The 17,612-nt window shown below is 45.0% G+C and overlaps 1 protein-coding gene and 1 long non-coding RNA gene across 2 annotated transcripts; both read right to left on the reverse strand.

Annotated features, from left to right (window-relative positions):
- Positions 1–6,393: 6,393 nt before the first annotated feature.
- Positions 6,394–8,468, reverse strand: LOC127333413 (uncharacterized). Its single transcript, XR_007871128.2, has 3 exons — positions 8,179–8,468; positions 6,738–6,842; positions 6,394–6,492 (listed from the first exon to the last, which is right to left on the reverse strand). It is a non-coding gene; the product is annotated as an uncharacterized lncRNA (long non-coding RNA).
- Positions 8,469–9,457: 989 nt separating this feature from the next.
- Positions 9,458–11,926, reverse strand: LOC127333412 (uncharacterized). The gene is made up of 2 exons (XM_051359808.2): positions 11,163–11,926; positions 9,458–9,779 (listed from the first exon to the last, which is right to left on the reverse strand). The coding sequence occupies exons 1-2, from the start codon at positions 11,838–11,840 to the stop codon at positions 9,621–9,623; spliced, it is 837 nt and encodes a 278-aa protein (XP_051215768.1). The 5' UTR covers positions 11,841–11,926; the 3' UTR covers positions 9,458–9,620.
- Positions 11,927–17,612: the final 5,686 nt, after the last annotated feature.

Raw genomic sequence — 17,612 nt, forward strand, 5'->3', positions numbered from 1 at the left:
AGTGGAGACTCCCCTTGCAGCGTGTCTTGATCTCCCCGGCACCGGCGCCTTAAATTTGCTTGATGCGTGTGGTTGGCACGTCCGTTGGGAACCCCAAGAGGAAGGTGTGATGCGCACAGCGGCAAGTTTCCCTCAGTAAGAAACCAAGGTTTAATCGAACCAGTAGGAGTCAAGAAGCACGTTGAAGGTTGATGGCGGCGGGATGTAGTGCGGCGCAACACCAGTGATTCCGGCGCCAACGTGGAACCTGCACAACACAACCAAAGTACTTTGCCCCAACGAAACAGTGAGGTTGTCAATCTCACCGGCTTGCTGTAACAAAGAGTTAACCGTATTGTGTGGAAGATGATTGTTTGCAGAAAACAAGAGAACAAGTATTGCAGTAGATTGTATTTCAAGAAAGAGAATTGGACCAGGGTCCACAGTTCACTAGAGGTGTCTCTCCCATAAGACGAACAGCATGTTGGCTGAACAAAAAACACTTGGGCAAATGACAAATAAAGAGAGCATGACCATGCACATACATATCATGATGAGTATAGTGAGATTTAATTGGGCATTACGACAAAGTACATAGACCGTCATCCAACTGCATCTATGCCTAAAAAGTCCACCTTCAGGTTATCATCCGAACCCCTTCCAGTATTAAGTTGCTAACAACATACAATTCCATTAAGTATGGTGCGTAATGTAACTAGTGACTACATCCTTGAACATAGCACTAATGTTTTATCCCTAGTGGCAACAGCACAACACAACCTTAGAACTTTCTCACATCGTCCTGTGTGTCAATGCAGGCATGAACCCACTATCGAGCATAAGTACTCCCTCTTGGAGTTAATAGCAAAAACTTGGCCAGAGTATCTACTAGTAACGGAGAGCATGCAAGATCATAAACAACACATAGCATAACTTTGATAATCAACATAACAAGTATTCTCTATTCATCGGATCCCAACAAACGCAACATATAGAATTACAGATAGATGATCTTGATCATGTTAGGCAGCTCACAAGATCCGACAATGATAGCACAATGGGGAGAAGACAACCATCTAGCTACTGCTATGGACCCATAGTCCAGGGGTAGACTACTCACACATCACACCGGAGGCGACCATGGCGGCGTAGAGTCCTCCGGGAGATGATTCCCCTCTCCGGTAGGGTGCCGGAGGCGATCTCCTGGATCCCCCGAGATGGGATCGGCGTTGGCGGCGTCTCTGGAAGGTTTTCCGTATCGTGGCTCTCGCACCGGGGGTTTCGTCACGGAGGCTATTTGTAGGCGGAAGGGCAGGTCAAGAGGCGGCACGGGGGCCCCACACCACAGGGCCGCGCGGCCAAGGGGGGGCCGCGCCGCCCTAGGGTGTGGCCCCTCCGTGGCCCCTCTTCGTCTCTCCTTCGGACTTCTGGAAGCTTCGTGAGAAAATAGGCCCCTGGGCTTTGATTTCGTCCAATTCCGAGAATATTTCCTTACTAGGATTTCTGAAACCAAAAACAGCAGAAACAAGAATCGGCACTTCGGCATCTTGTTAATAGGTTAGTTCCAGAAAATGCACGAATATGACATAAAGTGTGCATAAAACATGTAGATAACATCAATAATGTGGCATGGAACATAAGAAATTATCGATACATCGGAGACGTATCACATCTTCACCTTGGATTGTTTCTTACTTCCTTATTTTATCTCCAAGAAATCATTATAGCTCCCATATGTCTTCCTTGTCCCTTTGAAAAATCTTTTGATAAATCATCTTGATTCATATCAAGTGTTTGTTTTGGAATACATACCTTTTCTTTACGGTACATTGTGCCATTGTGAAAAGTGAGGGTTTGGTTTATTTGTTCGAACCTTGCTCTTTTGGGGAGTTTGCTATCTCATTCCTTCTTACATATTTTATTAGTTTGAATGAGATAAATCTTTGAGCATGTTTGCTTTATTTCGTCCTCTATGCTCAATGGTTTCTTCTTAGTTCATTTGTTGAACTTTGTTGAACAAATCTTTTGAGATTTGCTTCTTAGATATAACTTGGACAACAAATTTGTTTTGTGGCACCTCTATGCCTTATTTAATTATTTTGGTGTTTTGTCCAAAGTATATCTTTCTTGGATCTTTTAAAGTTTTGGTGCATGCTTATATGTAATTTGTTTATACTTGTAGCATGCTTGCTTTCTTTTGATCCATTATGTAGGATATACTCCATCAAATCCTAAATGGCTAAGATGTGCATGAAATTCAAACTTCATCTAAATATGCACATGTTTATATGGAGTGTGTCCTATATATTGTGGTTAGTCTAACCATGTTGGACCCAATAAGTTTGGGGACCAAGATGTACTTGAATGATGTTTTAGGTACATTGGAGATGCAATGGAGGCTTGTCTCATCTATAAGGAAGGTGTTGTCACCATATGAGGATTGGAGTCAAGCTAGGATGATCGATGAACTCTTATCTATTACATCAAGCCATTGCCATCTCGGTAACAAGTATCTTATTCATGCACTCTCATATAGCATCCAACCTCTTGTAGGTTGTATCTTGGCATGAAATTATTTATTTCGAAAATATTGCGGTTCTTGAAAAACCCTTTTAAAAGTAAAACTTCTTATTGAACATTTGAGTAATTTGAGAAGATGCATATGATAGGTTATATATATATATCATATTTTATGATTCACCTATCACAGATATGCCCTCTAGCAATTTATTGCATATCAATTCCTCAAAGAGCTCTTATGTGCAATATTGATGAAATTGCGAAATAAATCCATATTTATGATACTTGTTGCCTTTCTCAAAACACTCCAACTAGCTCTATTTCCCTTATTGTTAGTTTTGATGTTTTTGAGGTTTAACTTGGTTGAAGTTCATTCATATACCATAAGTGAAAATTGGAGCCATAGGCTATATATGCTTCTTAAGCAAACATCCTTTGGTATATTTTATGACTTCATCTTGGATATCTTGTCTTATCTATTTTGTTAACCTCTTGTGTGTGCATGTTTCTTTATGGATCACTTTGTCCACTTTAGAAACTCATATACATAAGAGAGTTAATCCATCACCTTGATATCCTTGTTCTTTGCCGACCATCTTTTACCCCTTTTTGTTTTAGTGGGTTGGTAAAGAAAATTTATGAGTGCTTGGTTTATTTATTATCTTCATGCACTCATATCTCGTAATTGTTGGACTAAAGTTGTTCTTGATAAGCATACTCTCTTTATCTTAGTTGCGTTCTAAATGATATATAGGGAGTGAGGATTCCATGTTTGTGCATATTGTATTCAAATGCAAACATTATAAATTGTGCACGAACCTTGGGGAGCTTTCTTATTTTTAGAGCACTATATCTCTCTTATCATGATATCTTTGTTTGTCCAATTGGATCCTTGATTGCTTGCTTTATTTGTTGAAGCTCACTTCACCATGTTATCTTTATGCAATCTTTGATCCTCAATATAGTTTGACTTCCTTCAAGTATTCATCATTGAATATGTGCACTTGACTCCACTCAAATTATGAGAAGTGCACACTTTGGGGAGGAACTCACATTATATTGGCCTTCTAAATTTTTCACCCATTTTGACAATCGATGCCAATGGGGGAGAAGTTTAGAGGGTTTAAGGGAATGGTTTTATACTTAAGTTTGGTTTGTGCTTAAGTGTTTTGCCTCTCATGCATTCCATATTTATATGTCTTGCATGGTTGTATATATATAGTGGAAACTATCCCAAAGGTTAATCTTGACAATGTATGCAATGAATTCATGTTCATCACACGTGCATACATTGTGGGGGAGTTTTCTCTATATATATTGGTTCTACTCACATCCATTGCATTTGTTGTAGTTGTGTGAGTAGAGCCGGTTTTGATATGGGCTAGTAGCTTTGTGTTACTTGACCATATCAAATACAACCTCTCGTATACAACTTATTCTCGGATAAGTTGCGTACTTGTCACTAATATTCATTATATAAACCCTCTTATTGTGGTTGTCATCAATTACCAAAATGGGGGAGATTGTAAGGGTACATTGCCCCTATGTGTGGTTTTGGTAATTAATGACAACCCCTATGGACTAATGTTTTCATTGAGTTTATATGAAGGAATATTCCATAGGTACTACTTGTACTCCATGTGTTGGATTCAAGTATGGATGCCATGAAGATAAAAGGTATTCTTTGTGTATTGGCATCAAGATCATCGGTATGAAGATACATATATGTGATATGATCAATAAGAAGAAATGAAGATGGAGTTCTTATGTGGAACTCAATATTAGCCATGCTCTATCTTATGTGAGTATGAGAAGATACAAGGTTGAGTTGGGCAAGTTCAAGATGAGCATCTCAAGTGAATCACATGCTTGAAGCTTGCCGTCTATTTGGTGATAATGGACTAGTGAAGATGTGCATCAATGGAGCTTTCCCATCATAGTGTATGGGGGAGCATTTGTTAGTCTTCACGAAGCAACATCGGTCAAGTGAGGCATTCCGGCTTGACTGAAGCTTGAAGAGTTATCATCAAGATCAAGCGGGATGCGCAAGGCAAAGGTATGGCCTTGCTAGGTTTTCCTTTTACCGGTCTCAAGGTGGATGTTGGGAGACCGGATTATAGGATAGATAGCCGCACTATTAAGAGGGGCTTTCGGTTGAGTAACTTGATCACATCGTCTTAGGGAGCTCAATCCTTTGCATACTTTGCATATCCTTATTGCTTCTTGATGTTTCTCTATGTGAGGTTCTTGAGCTTGTTGCTAGCTTTACAACAAGCCCAAGTTCATCGAAAACGGAGTTCGCATGCATCTTCTACTGCGTTTTCAAGGTTGGGTGATTTTACCGGTTATTCATGATATAAGGTTCTACCCTTTTATATTCATGATAAAATCCCCTCCTACATTTTCTTGAGTTTGCACTTTCTATTGGATAGCATTTGTTGTTATCTTTCCAACGAAATTAGTTTCATGTCAATCGGAGTTCGGGAGCAATAGTTATTAAAGAAAATGTAAAAGAAGAAAAAGAAAAAGAAAAGAAAAAAAAAGGGGGAAGGCTGCCGGTTGCCGCCCGGCCTGCCGGGCCGCACGCCGGCCCACCCGGTCCGCACCGGGCGCCAACCGGACCGGGCGGCCACCGGCCCACGCGCCGACTTAGCCCAGCTGCTCCTCCGGTCCGACCGGGATCCGGACTGGGCCGCCTTGGCCGCCCAAGGCCCACGCGCCCGGCTTCCCCCCGCGCGCCCGAGGCCTACCCGCCGCCCAGCCGTGCCACCTGCCGCGCCCGGTTGCTGGGCCGGTCGGACCAGGCTGCCGACCGGGCTCCTCAGCGCCCAGGCCGGTCGGCCGGCCTGGCAACCGGCTGGGCTGTTTTTCTGCCCGATTTTTATGCGTTTTTCACCCCGTTTCTTCCCCAACGGTTATTTCTTCTTCCCCCACTATAAATACCTTTCTCCTACCTTGAGACAATAACTTCTTCCCTTCTCTCTCACCTCCATTGTTGCATTTGAAGAAGTTGCTCTCTCCCTTGATTCCTCCAACCATTCTTGCTCATACTTGAGGATTTGAGAGAGGAGATCTAGATCTACACTTCCACCAAACCGTTTCTTCTCTAAGTGAGGGAATCTCTTGGGATCTAGATCTTGGAGTCTTTGGTTGACTTTCCCCCTTGTTCTTCCTCTCCAATCTCATCCTAGCATTCGTTGCTTTGGTGAGATTTGAGTGTGAAGGACTTGAACACCTCCGGTGTTCTTGCTTTGCATCATTGCATAGTGTTGAGCTCTCCACCATGATTTGTTCGAGTGAGAGACCGTGAGCTTGTTACTCTTGGAGGGTGACCTCCTAGTTGGCTTGGTTGGTGTCCCGGTGATCTCTTCGTGGAAGATTGTGAAGGGGCCCGGGCTTCTCCTTCGTGGAGCTTGTGAAGTGGTTGTGGAGCTTGCCATCTCCGGAGTGGAGGAAAAGCTAACCATAAGGAAAGTGCCATTATCCTTCGTGGGTGTGGTTCGGAGAATAGGGTGAGCCTTCGTGGCGCGGGGAATCCTTCGTGGGACCTCCACTCCTCCAAACGTGACGTACATTGTTGCAAAGCAAGGGAACACGGGAATACATCCTCGTCTCCGCGTGCCTCGGTTATTTCTATACCCGAGCTCTCTTTCCTTGTGATAGCCAACGTGCTTGAAGTACATATATCTTGCTATCACTTGTGCTACATATATCTTGTGCCTATCTTGCTTAGCTCTAGTTGCTATTGTTACACTTAGTTGAGCTTAGCATATTTTGGGTTTGTGCTTGTAAACTAAACGATAGTTTAATTCCGCATTCTTACAAGACAAATCCGCAAGAGTTTGTAATTGCCTATTCACCCCCGCCTAGGCGACATCTCGATCTTTCACTTGCCAATTAGCAGCTGCAGGTACATTTCAAAATGATGGGTGGATGATGCCCTGCAGTCCAACACAAATAACTACCGATCAAAGGTAGAAGAAGAAATTTGACCTGAAATTCAATGAACCAGATTAATTATTTTCACATGGAAGAAACTTCATGCAAAAATGCAGAAGAATATTCAGTTTATGTTTTCACTTTTCAGTTTCCATGAACAAGCATAAGTTGATGGTATGCACATATTTCTTAGAAGATGGATATACACTTTCTGCTTTGAGAAACAAGCACAAGATGGCTGATCAAAAAACTTCTAAGCACTAAGCACAGTATGTGTTTTCGTTACTTCTTAGTATAACCATAAAGTAGATTTCAAGCTCCAGCTCTTTGGTTCCAAGAGTTTCTGCTGCAAAACCTCAAGCAAGAGAGCAACCTTAACCGTCACACTTGTAGAAGAGAAAAACCTGAAGAAAAGAGCAACAATCGGGTCAAGTTCTCACTGCGTACAGACTGGATGTCCAAACAAGTTACACTGAAATCTGAATTATCAAGCTAATTACCAAACAGGAATACAACATATACATTGGGAACTTATATAAAATACATATATTTGTCTCTGAAAGGAACAAGAAACTACCACAACCCACCAATTTTACACAAGTACACAACAGAATGCAATAGTACTCATACTTTTGCAAAGAGTTGGATGCATGATAGTAACTGAACATGCAACATTTTTTTTTTTGAGAAACACAGTACAAACGTAGACGCTCACATACACGCGCATACACTCACCCCTATGAATGCACACACGCACACCCTACCCCTATGAGCACCTCCGGAAGACTGAGCCGGCGGATTGGATCTTGAAATTGACGAAGTCACCACAGGCGCCTCGCTGTCGACGGGAACGTCGCCTCCCACTGAATGAATATACCGCCTTTTATGAGACACACAGATGTCAAATCTGGGGTTTGAACTCTGGTGGGCTGGGGATACAACCATCCTCCTAACCACCCAACCTCAGGTTGGTTCTCAACTGAACATGCAACATGAACCTAAATGTATGGGAACTGAACTGTAATGAACATATGATGAGTAGAGCCTGATAAACTAAATCTATTGTTATTCCAAATCTGAGAAAATCCTAGATTGTAAGAGGGAATCAATTCATAGTTGGACAAGACAAACAAGAATAATTTAGAAGAGTGTTAGCAAGCTACTTAGAAGAGTACAGAAATCTTCCGAATCTTGCAGACATGTTTTAGATCACATGACAAGTTCCATGTCTCCAATTTTCACTAGAGCTGAAGAAAGTGGGAAAGTAGTAGTCCAAAGATTCTAAGCTTGACAAAAAAATAATCTCTTGTAGAAGGTGCAGTACGTAACGAGACTACACTAAAATCGTATCATAGATGGTGTCCTTCAGTACAACAAAAGAAACATTGAAGTGACAGTACTGGCTACTACCAATAGTGCAGTAAAACCAAATATACATCCGACAAGTTGTGTTATGGTCCTATTAGAGGCCAATCAAGACCGTCAATGAATCAACTGGTGAACTTACAACAACTAGCCCGCATCAAGGGCTCACGAGATGGATATGAGCACATTTTGTAGCCAAAAAAAATACTCCCGCACATTGTTTCCTCGAAGTAGCGACCACATCCATCGGTTCCAAACTGTATTTCAGACATGCCCTCCTCTCCTACTTCGTTCTTGCTACTTCACCATGAACAACGGCGGGGAGAGAGAGAGAGAAAGAGAGGAGGAGGAGGAGGAGGAGGAGGAGGGGGTTACACAGATCGGAGCACATGACCAACGGGAAGTGGCATCGCCGGTCAAATTCCAACAACGGCGGCGGCGTTGTGGAGCAGCTCGGAGAGATCCATCCTTGTATTCGTCGGTTAGATGCTCCGCCCGACCTGCAGCTCCGATCCCGTCGCCGCCGCTCGCTTGCGTGCATAGGGTTTGAATGGGGACGGGGATAATACGCGAGGTGTGGGTAGGGGATTGCGTGCAAGGCAAAAACGGATCGGGGATGGGGTTTTCCGGGGATGACCGGGGATTGTTTTGGCCAAAACTCCAGTACCAAATGGTTAATTAGGGAAAACTGGGGATTCAGAGATGGTCCGAGATAATACTCGCTGATCCCCTTGAATACTCTACTACCAAACAAGGCCTAAACTGGCTGATCGGAGACTTCACTGAACGGAAGGCGTAGGCAAAGTGCTTGTCCTCTCTCACAAGATCAAAGAGAATCAGGGTCTTTCCCCTTCCCAATTGGACGACCAGAGGCCAGATTATAGGAGAAGATTCGGAACCGGCTAGCAGCTTGAGGCGTTCCGTTGGGCAGGCGGTCTTGGAGTGGAAGACGACGCCGGCGGAGTAGCCATCGGCGGCGGCACGGGGAGGGGTCACGTCCAACCAGAAGATCGAAGGTGCCTGTATTGGCGACATCGCCGCCCGAGTCAGATCGATAGTTGTCCTCATCAATCCAAAGATGAGAAGCTCGAGGCTAATCTTTGGGATTCCCTGATGGGAATCGAGAATCCACAGATCTTGGGAAACTGAACAAACTGTATGGTGATCCAGAATTTGTTTTTGCATCTTCCACTGAAGCCGATCTAAAAAAAGACACAGCAGATCGGCGGTGGGGGAAACGAGCACCAGCTGGGTCACGCGCCCATTGCCTAGATCCGCGGCGGCCGCGCTGAAGTCCATCGCCGACACTGGGGCGTCCTTGGTGACGGTCGTTGAGGGCTGCTACTTCTCCAACAAGCTTGACATCGGTGTGCTTCCATCAACGCTTGGTTCGAGGAACTGGTCGATGCGCTTCGCCCCATGGCCGCATACCTCCTCGTGAGTCAAGGCTTACCGGCGGGGGTGCCGGAGGAGACGGGTCCACAAGGAAACCAATGCGACGAAAATCTTTTTCTAACGGAAAGTCTTTTAAGCATTATCGCAAAAGAAATGATGTGCAACCACAAATACATTGAAAAACTAATGGCTGTTACAAATATAATAAAGCAGAATGAAAAAAATCAGGCCAACTTGATAGCCAAAAGATACGAACTGGTAAAAAAAATGCTGAATGCAAGAACCATCTATTGTGCCCAACTTTCCATGATTCAAAATTTTGATTCTGTCATAAGTAAGCCACAAGTCTTGCACAAAAGGGAGTACGAAACCAAGTTCCCTGCAAACGCCAAAATAGATTCTCAACACTTTACTCCAAACATCTAAGCTTCGATCTTCTCCATAGGTGCCTCGATCATGAGCTTTGGCTTAGAAGCCAGCAGGTCCGTGAACTCCTGGTACGGGGCCTTCACAAACCGTGTCTCCATCCAGAAGTCAGGAGTCAGGAAGCCATAGGTTTTCATAAGGCAATCAAAGGTGGCCTGCAAATAACAAGGTTAGGCCCATACACGTACTTACAACCAGCATTATTATTTATTAGTAAGGAAAACTTGGACGAAGGGTTTTCAACAGCAATTAATGTATCCAAAACAAGTACATCATGTAGATAAAGTCAAACTTCTCAAAGTTTGACCAACTATATAGAAAAAGGTCTCAATATTTATAATCCCAAATTCATATATTTAGAACCATCATGAAACATATTTTTCATTTACGTGTATTTAAAAAATTTAGATGTTGACATTTTTGTATATAGTTTCTCAAACTTTAAAAAGTTTGACTCTGATTGACAACTATAGGCATCCTAATTTGGGAAGGAGGGAGTACATCTAAACCCCTTCTGCTCCGTGGATTCTAGAACAGTAAGATTTGCATCGTGATTCATGCATACGAGAATTGCACATGGGCATGTAATTACCCATCTTTCTCCCAGTTAAAGATGAATTACACACGTAATTGGGTGACCAAGAATTAACTTGGCTGTAGGTCAACCAAGACCTAGCTGAGTCCATAACTAAATGGTAATTTCATGATTTGTATAAGTCAGTATTTTACACAGACCTACGAGCAGAACAAATGCTACAGATACAAAACATAGATGACCTGAAAACCATATGATTAACTGGATTGTTTGTTTATATATGATAATTCTTCAGATCATTGTAATCAACTTCACAATGTGCTTGATTAACAGATTTCCACTAGCATAGAACACCACTCTGGGTTATATTTCTAATACGGAATGAACATATTATGAGCCAACTACAATTACACAGAGAGCTGGCAGCACTCGAATACTAAAATGTTTGACCGCATTTACTCACTAAGACCAATGACAGCATTTAATCAAGTATGCCACAGAAACAGCCTACGCTCATAACACAAATGTCAGAACAAATACAAGACCCAGCAGAGTCTAATGATACTAGATAACTAGGGCAGACCATGGGACAAGCCAGTCTTCAAATATTCGTTTTGAGCACAACTACAGCCAAGAAAACATGGTGGCTCACGAATTAGCAAGACGGGCTCAGAGCTGTGATCAACATGTGTGGCTTGATGAGCCACCTGATTTTGTTGTACCATTATTAGTAAACCATGTAACTTTGGTGAGCAATGAACGAACAGAGAACTTTGCGTAAAAATAAAGTACGAATGAAAGAATAGACTCCAGAATCAGGATCGGACAGGTGAAATGAAAGTACCTACTAGAGTGGCATGCAATGAGATATAGGGCGGTCATGTCAACAAAAATGCCCCAAAAGAAATAAAAGCTCACACACCACATCTAAATAAGCATGTACTTTGGGTGTATGTTTTAGTTGTCAGTGCAGAATCTAGAGCAAAGGATGATTTGTCATAACCTTGACAAAGTTGCCGAGGGTCTTGGTGGAGCCACGCGACGAGGTGAAGACATCTTCGATGCCAGCGAACTGGAGAACCTTCTTGGGCACGCGGGCCGCCACGATTCCGGACCCCCTTGGCGCCGGCACCATGCGCACCGTCACGGACCCACACTTGCCAGTCACCTTGCACGGGACGGTGTGGGGCTGGCCGATCTTGTTTCCCCAGTACCCCCTCCTGACCGGCACCACGGACAGCTTGGCGAGGATGATGGCGCCGCGGATAGCCGTGGCCACCTCCTTGGCGCACTTGACCCCGAGACCGACGTGGCCGTTGCTGTCGCCGACGACGACGAAAGCCTTGAAGCGCGTGCGCTGTCCGGCCCGCGTCTGCTTCTGCACAGGCGTGATCTTCATCACCTCGTCCTTGAGCCCTGGGCAGAGGGTATCCACGATCTGGTGCTCCTTGACGGGGAGCGAGTGGAGGTAGATCTCCTCCATCTTCTGGAACCTCCCTTCCTTCACGAGGCGACCGAGCTTGGTGACGGGAACCCACGCCTCCTCCTCCGGGCGGCCTCCACGACGGCCACCGCGTCGCCCACCGCGGCCACGGTCGCCACGGCCGCCGCGGTCACCGCGTCCGAACCCGCGGCCGAAACCACCTCGGTCTCCTCCGCGCTCACCTCCACGATCCGCCATGTTGGAGATTGGGGTTCTTGGGGCGGCGGAGAGCTCGGATCGCTGGGGTGCGTGTAGTTGCGGCTGTGCTGGGCTAGATAAGGCGGAGGCGAAGATGGTGGAGGTTTTATATATCGATCGAGACCCTAGGATTAGGGTTTTCGCACGGAACAAGTTGGGCCGGCTTATCTGCCTGAATTGGGCCTAGTAGTCCCTGACCCAGGCCTTGAGCCATGGGTGTTAACAACACCCCCACTAAAAGGAAAATATACAGTTTGTTATTCTAAAAAAAAATAGTTTGTTCACCCAACATCACGGAACCTGGCCCAAAAAGGAACTTCCCCTCAAATATCTTTGAAAATAATTAAAATCTTCATAAAAATGAACATTTCGTCAGCTGAACCAATGATATCAAAATATATTGGTCATAAAAATCTACAAAAAAAAAATAACATGAACCGAAATTTCGTAGTACCAAGTTTTTTTTTGCATATTTCGAACCTAAGAATCATTTTGCATGTGAATTCCACTTTTGATAATATTTTGGGAGAATATGAAACATTGGACCTTTTTGAGTTGACTATGTGAATAACTACCATATTTACATCGTGTCATCTTAGCAAAAATTTATATAGTCCAACCAATTTTTTTTGAATGACAACGGAAGAGCTACGGTTTCATTGCATTAATGGAAAAGATTTACACAAGGATAGAGAAAGAGCACAAAACGTGACCAACCTATAAAAACAACAATACAAGAGGAGTCGACCCGGGTTGAAGGCGGCCCATGGTACTGGTTAACTAGTGGAATAGGGGCTCCGGCCAGCTTCCATGGAGTTGTTTAATTCTTCATACGAAGTATCAGTGCACACACAGGCAGCTCCTTTTTCTCAATAATATGTATGTTCTGTTCATTCTTAATTCGAAGCAAACAAGGTTGGAAGCTGGAAAAATATTTTTTATTTGGGCCTTGGATTGTCGGCTGGCCATATCCATGTACTGCTCTTGTATGGAGAGATCCTTTAAAATCCAGCACACAGGGAGAGACACCAACCCGAAATGCATAGCCATGTGCTCCCACACCTTGACACTAAAGGGACACTCCATGAATAGATGGGTAGTTGTTTCCAGATTCCTTGGGCTAAGACAGTAGAATTACTCGTTATCCCATTATCTTAGTAGCAGCACGTCAGCCATGTGAACAAAATTCATCATCAGCGTCCAAATGAAGAACTTGCACCTTGCTGGTGCCCACCCTTTCCAAATTAGCTTTTTGAAGACATTTGGAGCAAAAAAGAAACTTATTTGGAGCAATTTCAGTTGGGATTTGGTCAAACAAACATCGATCACACTATAAGATTGCCTTGTCACCATCTCCCAACATGATTTTCGTTGTTGCCGCAAACAAGGCCTTGTCCTTCTTGGAGGTGGTGACTTTCATATGGGCCCAAGGTTAGTTGGGTTTTTTCCATTTTTGCCACATCCATCTCAGCCTCAGAGCTACGCAGAAGGTGTTAATGCAATGTACTCCCAGTCCACCCAAGACTTTGGGCATGCATGTTGCCTCATCATCCCATAGTTGCATGCTCACCGGTCCATAGCCGTGCTCTACGACGGCAGTCGAACTCCTTGACCCAATCATGCATCTCGTTGATCGCCATTAGGTAAACCGACAGGGAAGAGAGCACAAAATTCAACGTCTCCAAGCACCCGAGCAATAGTTGTCAGAATCATGATTCTACTATGCGATTCTACGACTCTACGACCCAGATTGAGTTTGATTCCACGATTCCGCTAAATAGAATCTTAGATTTTACTATTCTAAACGTTAAGAGTCTACGATTTGCGATCCTACAATATAAGTTCTGATCCGATTAAAAATCACGATTCTAACAACATTGGACGGCCTTTCTCATCAACCTAGCCTTCCACGTGGAAAGATATCCATCCACCTTATCTAGAAGCGCTTGTCAGTCTGTTATGCTTAACTTGTTGAGAGATAGAGCATTCCCAACTAGATGCAACGGAATGAAATTACTAGGATGTCGATAGCACGGGCAATGCTATCCACATCAATATCTTTTGGTCTAGTTTATTAACAGTGCAGTGGCGCGGCTGAAAGCGCAAGTATATCGCAAACACCCTCGATGTCTTGCTGAGTGGGGTTTATGATGAGGGCGACATTGTTTGCATACAAAGAAGCTTTAAAGGTGCACTGCCTACCTTGGAGCCTTGTGAGGATTCCGACCTCTGACGCAAGGTCAAGCAAGGTCGAGCAAATGATCGAGTGGCTAAGTCAAACATGAATGGGAAAAGGGAATCCCCTTACCCCGGGCCCCTTAGATTCAAGATCAAGCAACCAGGGGGGCCATTAATGAGAACCTTGGAAGAAACAGTTCTGAAAAGGAGTGCCATCCAATTCATCCATCTAGGACGGAAGCCGCGAGCCTCGAGCATATCCATGATGTATGTGGCGACCCGGACCTGGAAGGATCCGGTGCCTATGTGTATCCATTGTACTAATCCCAAGGATTTTCTAGTAGGCACATTCACGGATAAATATCACATTCATATCATTATTACAACGCATCAAATCCGAATACGTAGTCATTTATTACATAAATGCCCATAGGCCAAAATGAACAGCGGAAGACAAATTAAGTGGCGAATCCAGCAAATGTGCCACAGGCAATCGACTGGAGCATCGTGACCCTAACATCTGATACGGGGTGGCCTTTGGACACCTCCTCCTCAAGACCGACAAGCCCTCCTCGTGGCTCAATGACACGAGCTCGAGCCCAAGCCATACACCAAGAGGTGAATTCGCTCCTTTCCACGTATGCATTTGATACCTCATTGGATGGCATACTACTTCATGCAAATACCCTATGTTCAATCAGGTACATCGACCAAGACGCAAGCCATGGAGACCAAGCCAATGGAGAGAGAGAGCTGAAAATGAAGAAGATGGAGCTACAGCGCCCCAGACGGAACTTCCGCCCCCCAGGACCGGAACTTCCGCCCATATTCCCTGTAAAGAGAATCCAGCCGGAACTTCCGTCCCGAGAGACCGGAACTTCCGCCCTCCGGAACTCCCGCCCAAGTTCCGCCCTAGCTCTGAAAGTGCGCCAAAACGCCCCTGGATGTTACTGCAAGGAAATCGGTCGTTTTCGGAACTAGACCGGAAAGTGGCCGGAAGTAAATCTGCCCCGACCGGAACTTCCGCCCCCCACGACCAGAACTTCCGGCCAGATGCCCTGTGAAGAGAATCCAGCCGGAACTTCCGCCCAGGCGACCGGAACTTCCGCCTACTCGACTTTCACCTCAAACAACACTTTTCTATAACTTACCCCTTCGCCCCACCAACTATAAATAGCCTTGTCGGCTCAGATCTGAGATTAGACTTGATGTGAAATTAAACCTGAGCTTTGCTCTTACCCCTTGAGGGAAACCCTACCATAGATCCTAGATCTTGTACCACCCGGGCTCCTTATCGAATCCTATTGTATCTCTTTGGTGAGTTCTACCAATCTTGGTCTTTTGCTTGCACTTCTACCTTCTGGGTCTTTTGCTTGCACTTCTATCGATTTTTGGTCTTTTCACCCTTCAAGATCTATAGGATTTCGATTCGTCGATCTTTTTGTGGGACTTCTACCGAAAGGTCTTTTCCTGCAACTTCTATCGAGTTGGTGGTTCGGGCCAACGAGGACAAACCGATTTGTGTGTGTGTATGTGTTTGTATCCCACGATTCCCCTTCGCGTTCTTCGTGTTCATCACGTTCTTCCACCTCCCCCACGAGTTCCACCCAAATCCGTGAAGATCGGGCACACCCTTGGGCTTAGCCCTTATCATATGGTATCAAGAGCTCCTTGGTTACCACGGATTTGACCCCCACACCCCCAAAAAAATTCTTGAGAATTTTTTTGAAATTCCCAAAAAATAGCCTCAAATTGGCCTTGGTTGGATCTCGCGATTTGTTGAGTTTTTGGTGGTTTTGCTCCAATAGAAACTTGTCTTTGGTGTTGATCTATAATTCCCCCACCTTCCCACAGCTTTTAGTGCCAAATTTTCCTCGAATTCGAAGGATTTCAGACCGGATTTCCGCCCAAATCGACGAATAGCCCGCATATCTGATTACGACCGGAAGTTTCGCCCGGTAGGACCGGAAGTTTTGCCCGGTAGGACCGGAAGTTCCGCCCGGGACCGGAAGTTCCGCCCCCAGTGACCGGAAGTTCCGGCCGACCGAATTTTTGACAGCTACCTTCGTTTTTCATTTTGGCACTAACTTCTTGTGTTTAGACTTCGGTTTGTGTGCCATTTTAGCTACCAAAAAGCTTCCGCAACATCAGCAATGACGACGGCACCCCGAGGATCCAAGCGGTTCATTTGACACCTCCACCTCCATAGCAAGTTCAAGATCGTCGGCCACCATCATCAAGTGGTATAACTTGGCCCCAAACTTGTAGCCCCAGCCTCTTTTGCGTACCTTTCCCATCGAAAGTGGCTTTCTAGTGTTGCGAAGCATTACGCAAGCGCCCCGACCGTGAGGGTGTGCGTGTGTTGAGCAAAGCTAAGAAGCAAGCTCGTTGTGAAAAGATAAGCAAAAGAAGTGTGACATACTTACATAGCTAGTCGTATCCTTACATAGTGAGAAAAAGAAAGAAAAATACAAAAAGAAAAAGAAAAAGAGTGTGAGTGACACCTATACACAAAAGAGTCCAAAGCTTATAAGCAAAAGAGAGAAAAGAGAAGAGAGGCGTCTTGCGCAAATCTTGTTGCTTCTCAATTTTTCAACCAAGCCACGGTCTCTCTTGCGTTAGCGTGACACCGAGCTAGTAGTCTTCGTTAGGACCATTTTTGTTCGTGCTAATTTTCATAAGTCGAGCTAACCCCAATTTTGTCCCACGCGTGTGTTCCACCTTGTGTATGCCTTTTGTGATCACCGCTTTTGACTTGTGACTTTTGGATCTTACCCACTTTTGACAATTGACTTTTCGTTTGGTTTTTCCATTTGGCTTTACACATCCATACACTACAAGAAAAGTTCAAATAGACAACGTCCCAAAATCGTCCACTAAGGGCCATTTTTCGTCGCCTATTGGCCTAACCCGACGATATGGGTTCTGTGGTCCAAACTGCGTCAGGCAAAGTCCTACCACGTTTTTGTCGGTCCGTCGCGTTCGGGCGCCCTTCCGCCACAGAAAATCGGACCGTTGCAGATGTGTTTTCGGGAGCCCGTTGACTGCTGACGTCATGCAAACTGACACGTGGCAGACGCCGTTAACTAGCAGTTAACGGCGTTAACCGGCTGAAACCCTGTGGTAGGTGGTAGGCCCACACGAGGCATGCCACGCCTTAAGCGGGCCGACCCATTTAGTTTGCGGGCCGGGCCAGCTGACTTAGTTTGACCGGTCAACTATATAGCTGGGCTGGTCCATTAGTTACGTGGGCCGAGCCTAATCTCTAAGGTTGACTGGTCAAAATTTAAATGGGCTGGCCCACTAATCATGTGGGCCGGGCCGAATGCACTCGTTTGACCGGTCAACAGGCAAAAGGGCCGGCCCACTAGACATGTGGGGCCCACTTTCCTGTTATCGGGCGGGCCCATTTAACAAGTGGGGTCCACCATAAAGCAAGTGGGCCGGCCCAATTAGCATGTGGGACCCACTTTCCTGCTATCGGGCCGGCCCATTTAGTAAGTGGGGTCCACCATAGATCAAGTGGGCTGGCCCACCAGGCTAGTGGGTCGGCCTAAAAAAAATAGGTGGGTCCCACTTACCTGTTAAAGGGCC

Source organism: Lolium perenne, chromosome 2, assembly GCF_019359855.2.
Source record: "Lolium perenne isolate Kyuss_39 chromosome 2, Kyuss_2.0, whole genome shotgun sequence".
Taxonomy (NCBI): Eukaryota; Viridiplantae; Streptophyta; class Magnoliopsida; order Poales; family Poaceae; genus Lolium; species Lolium perenne.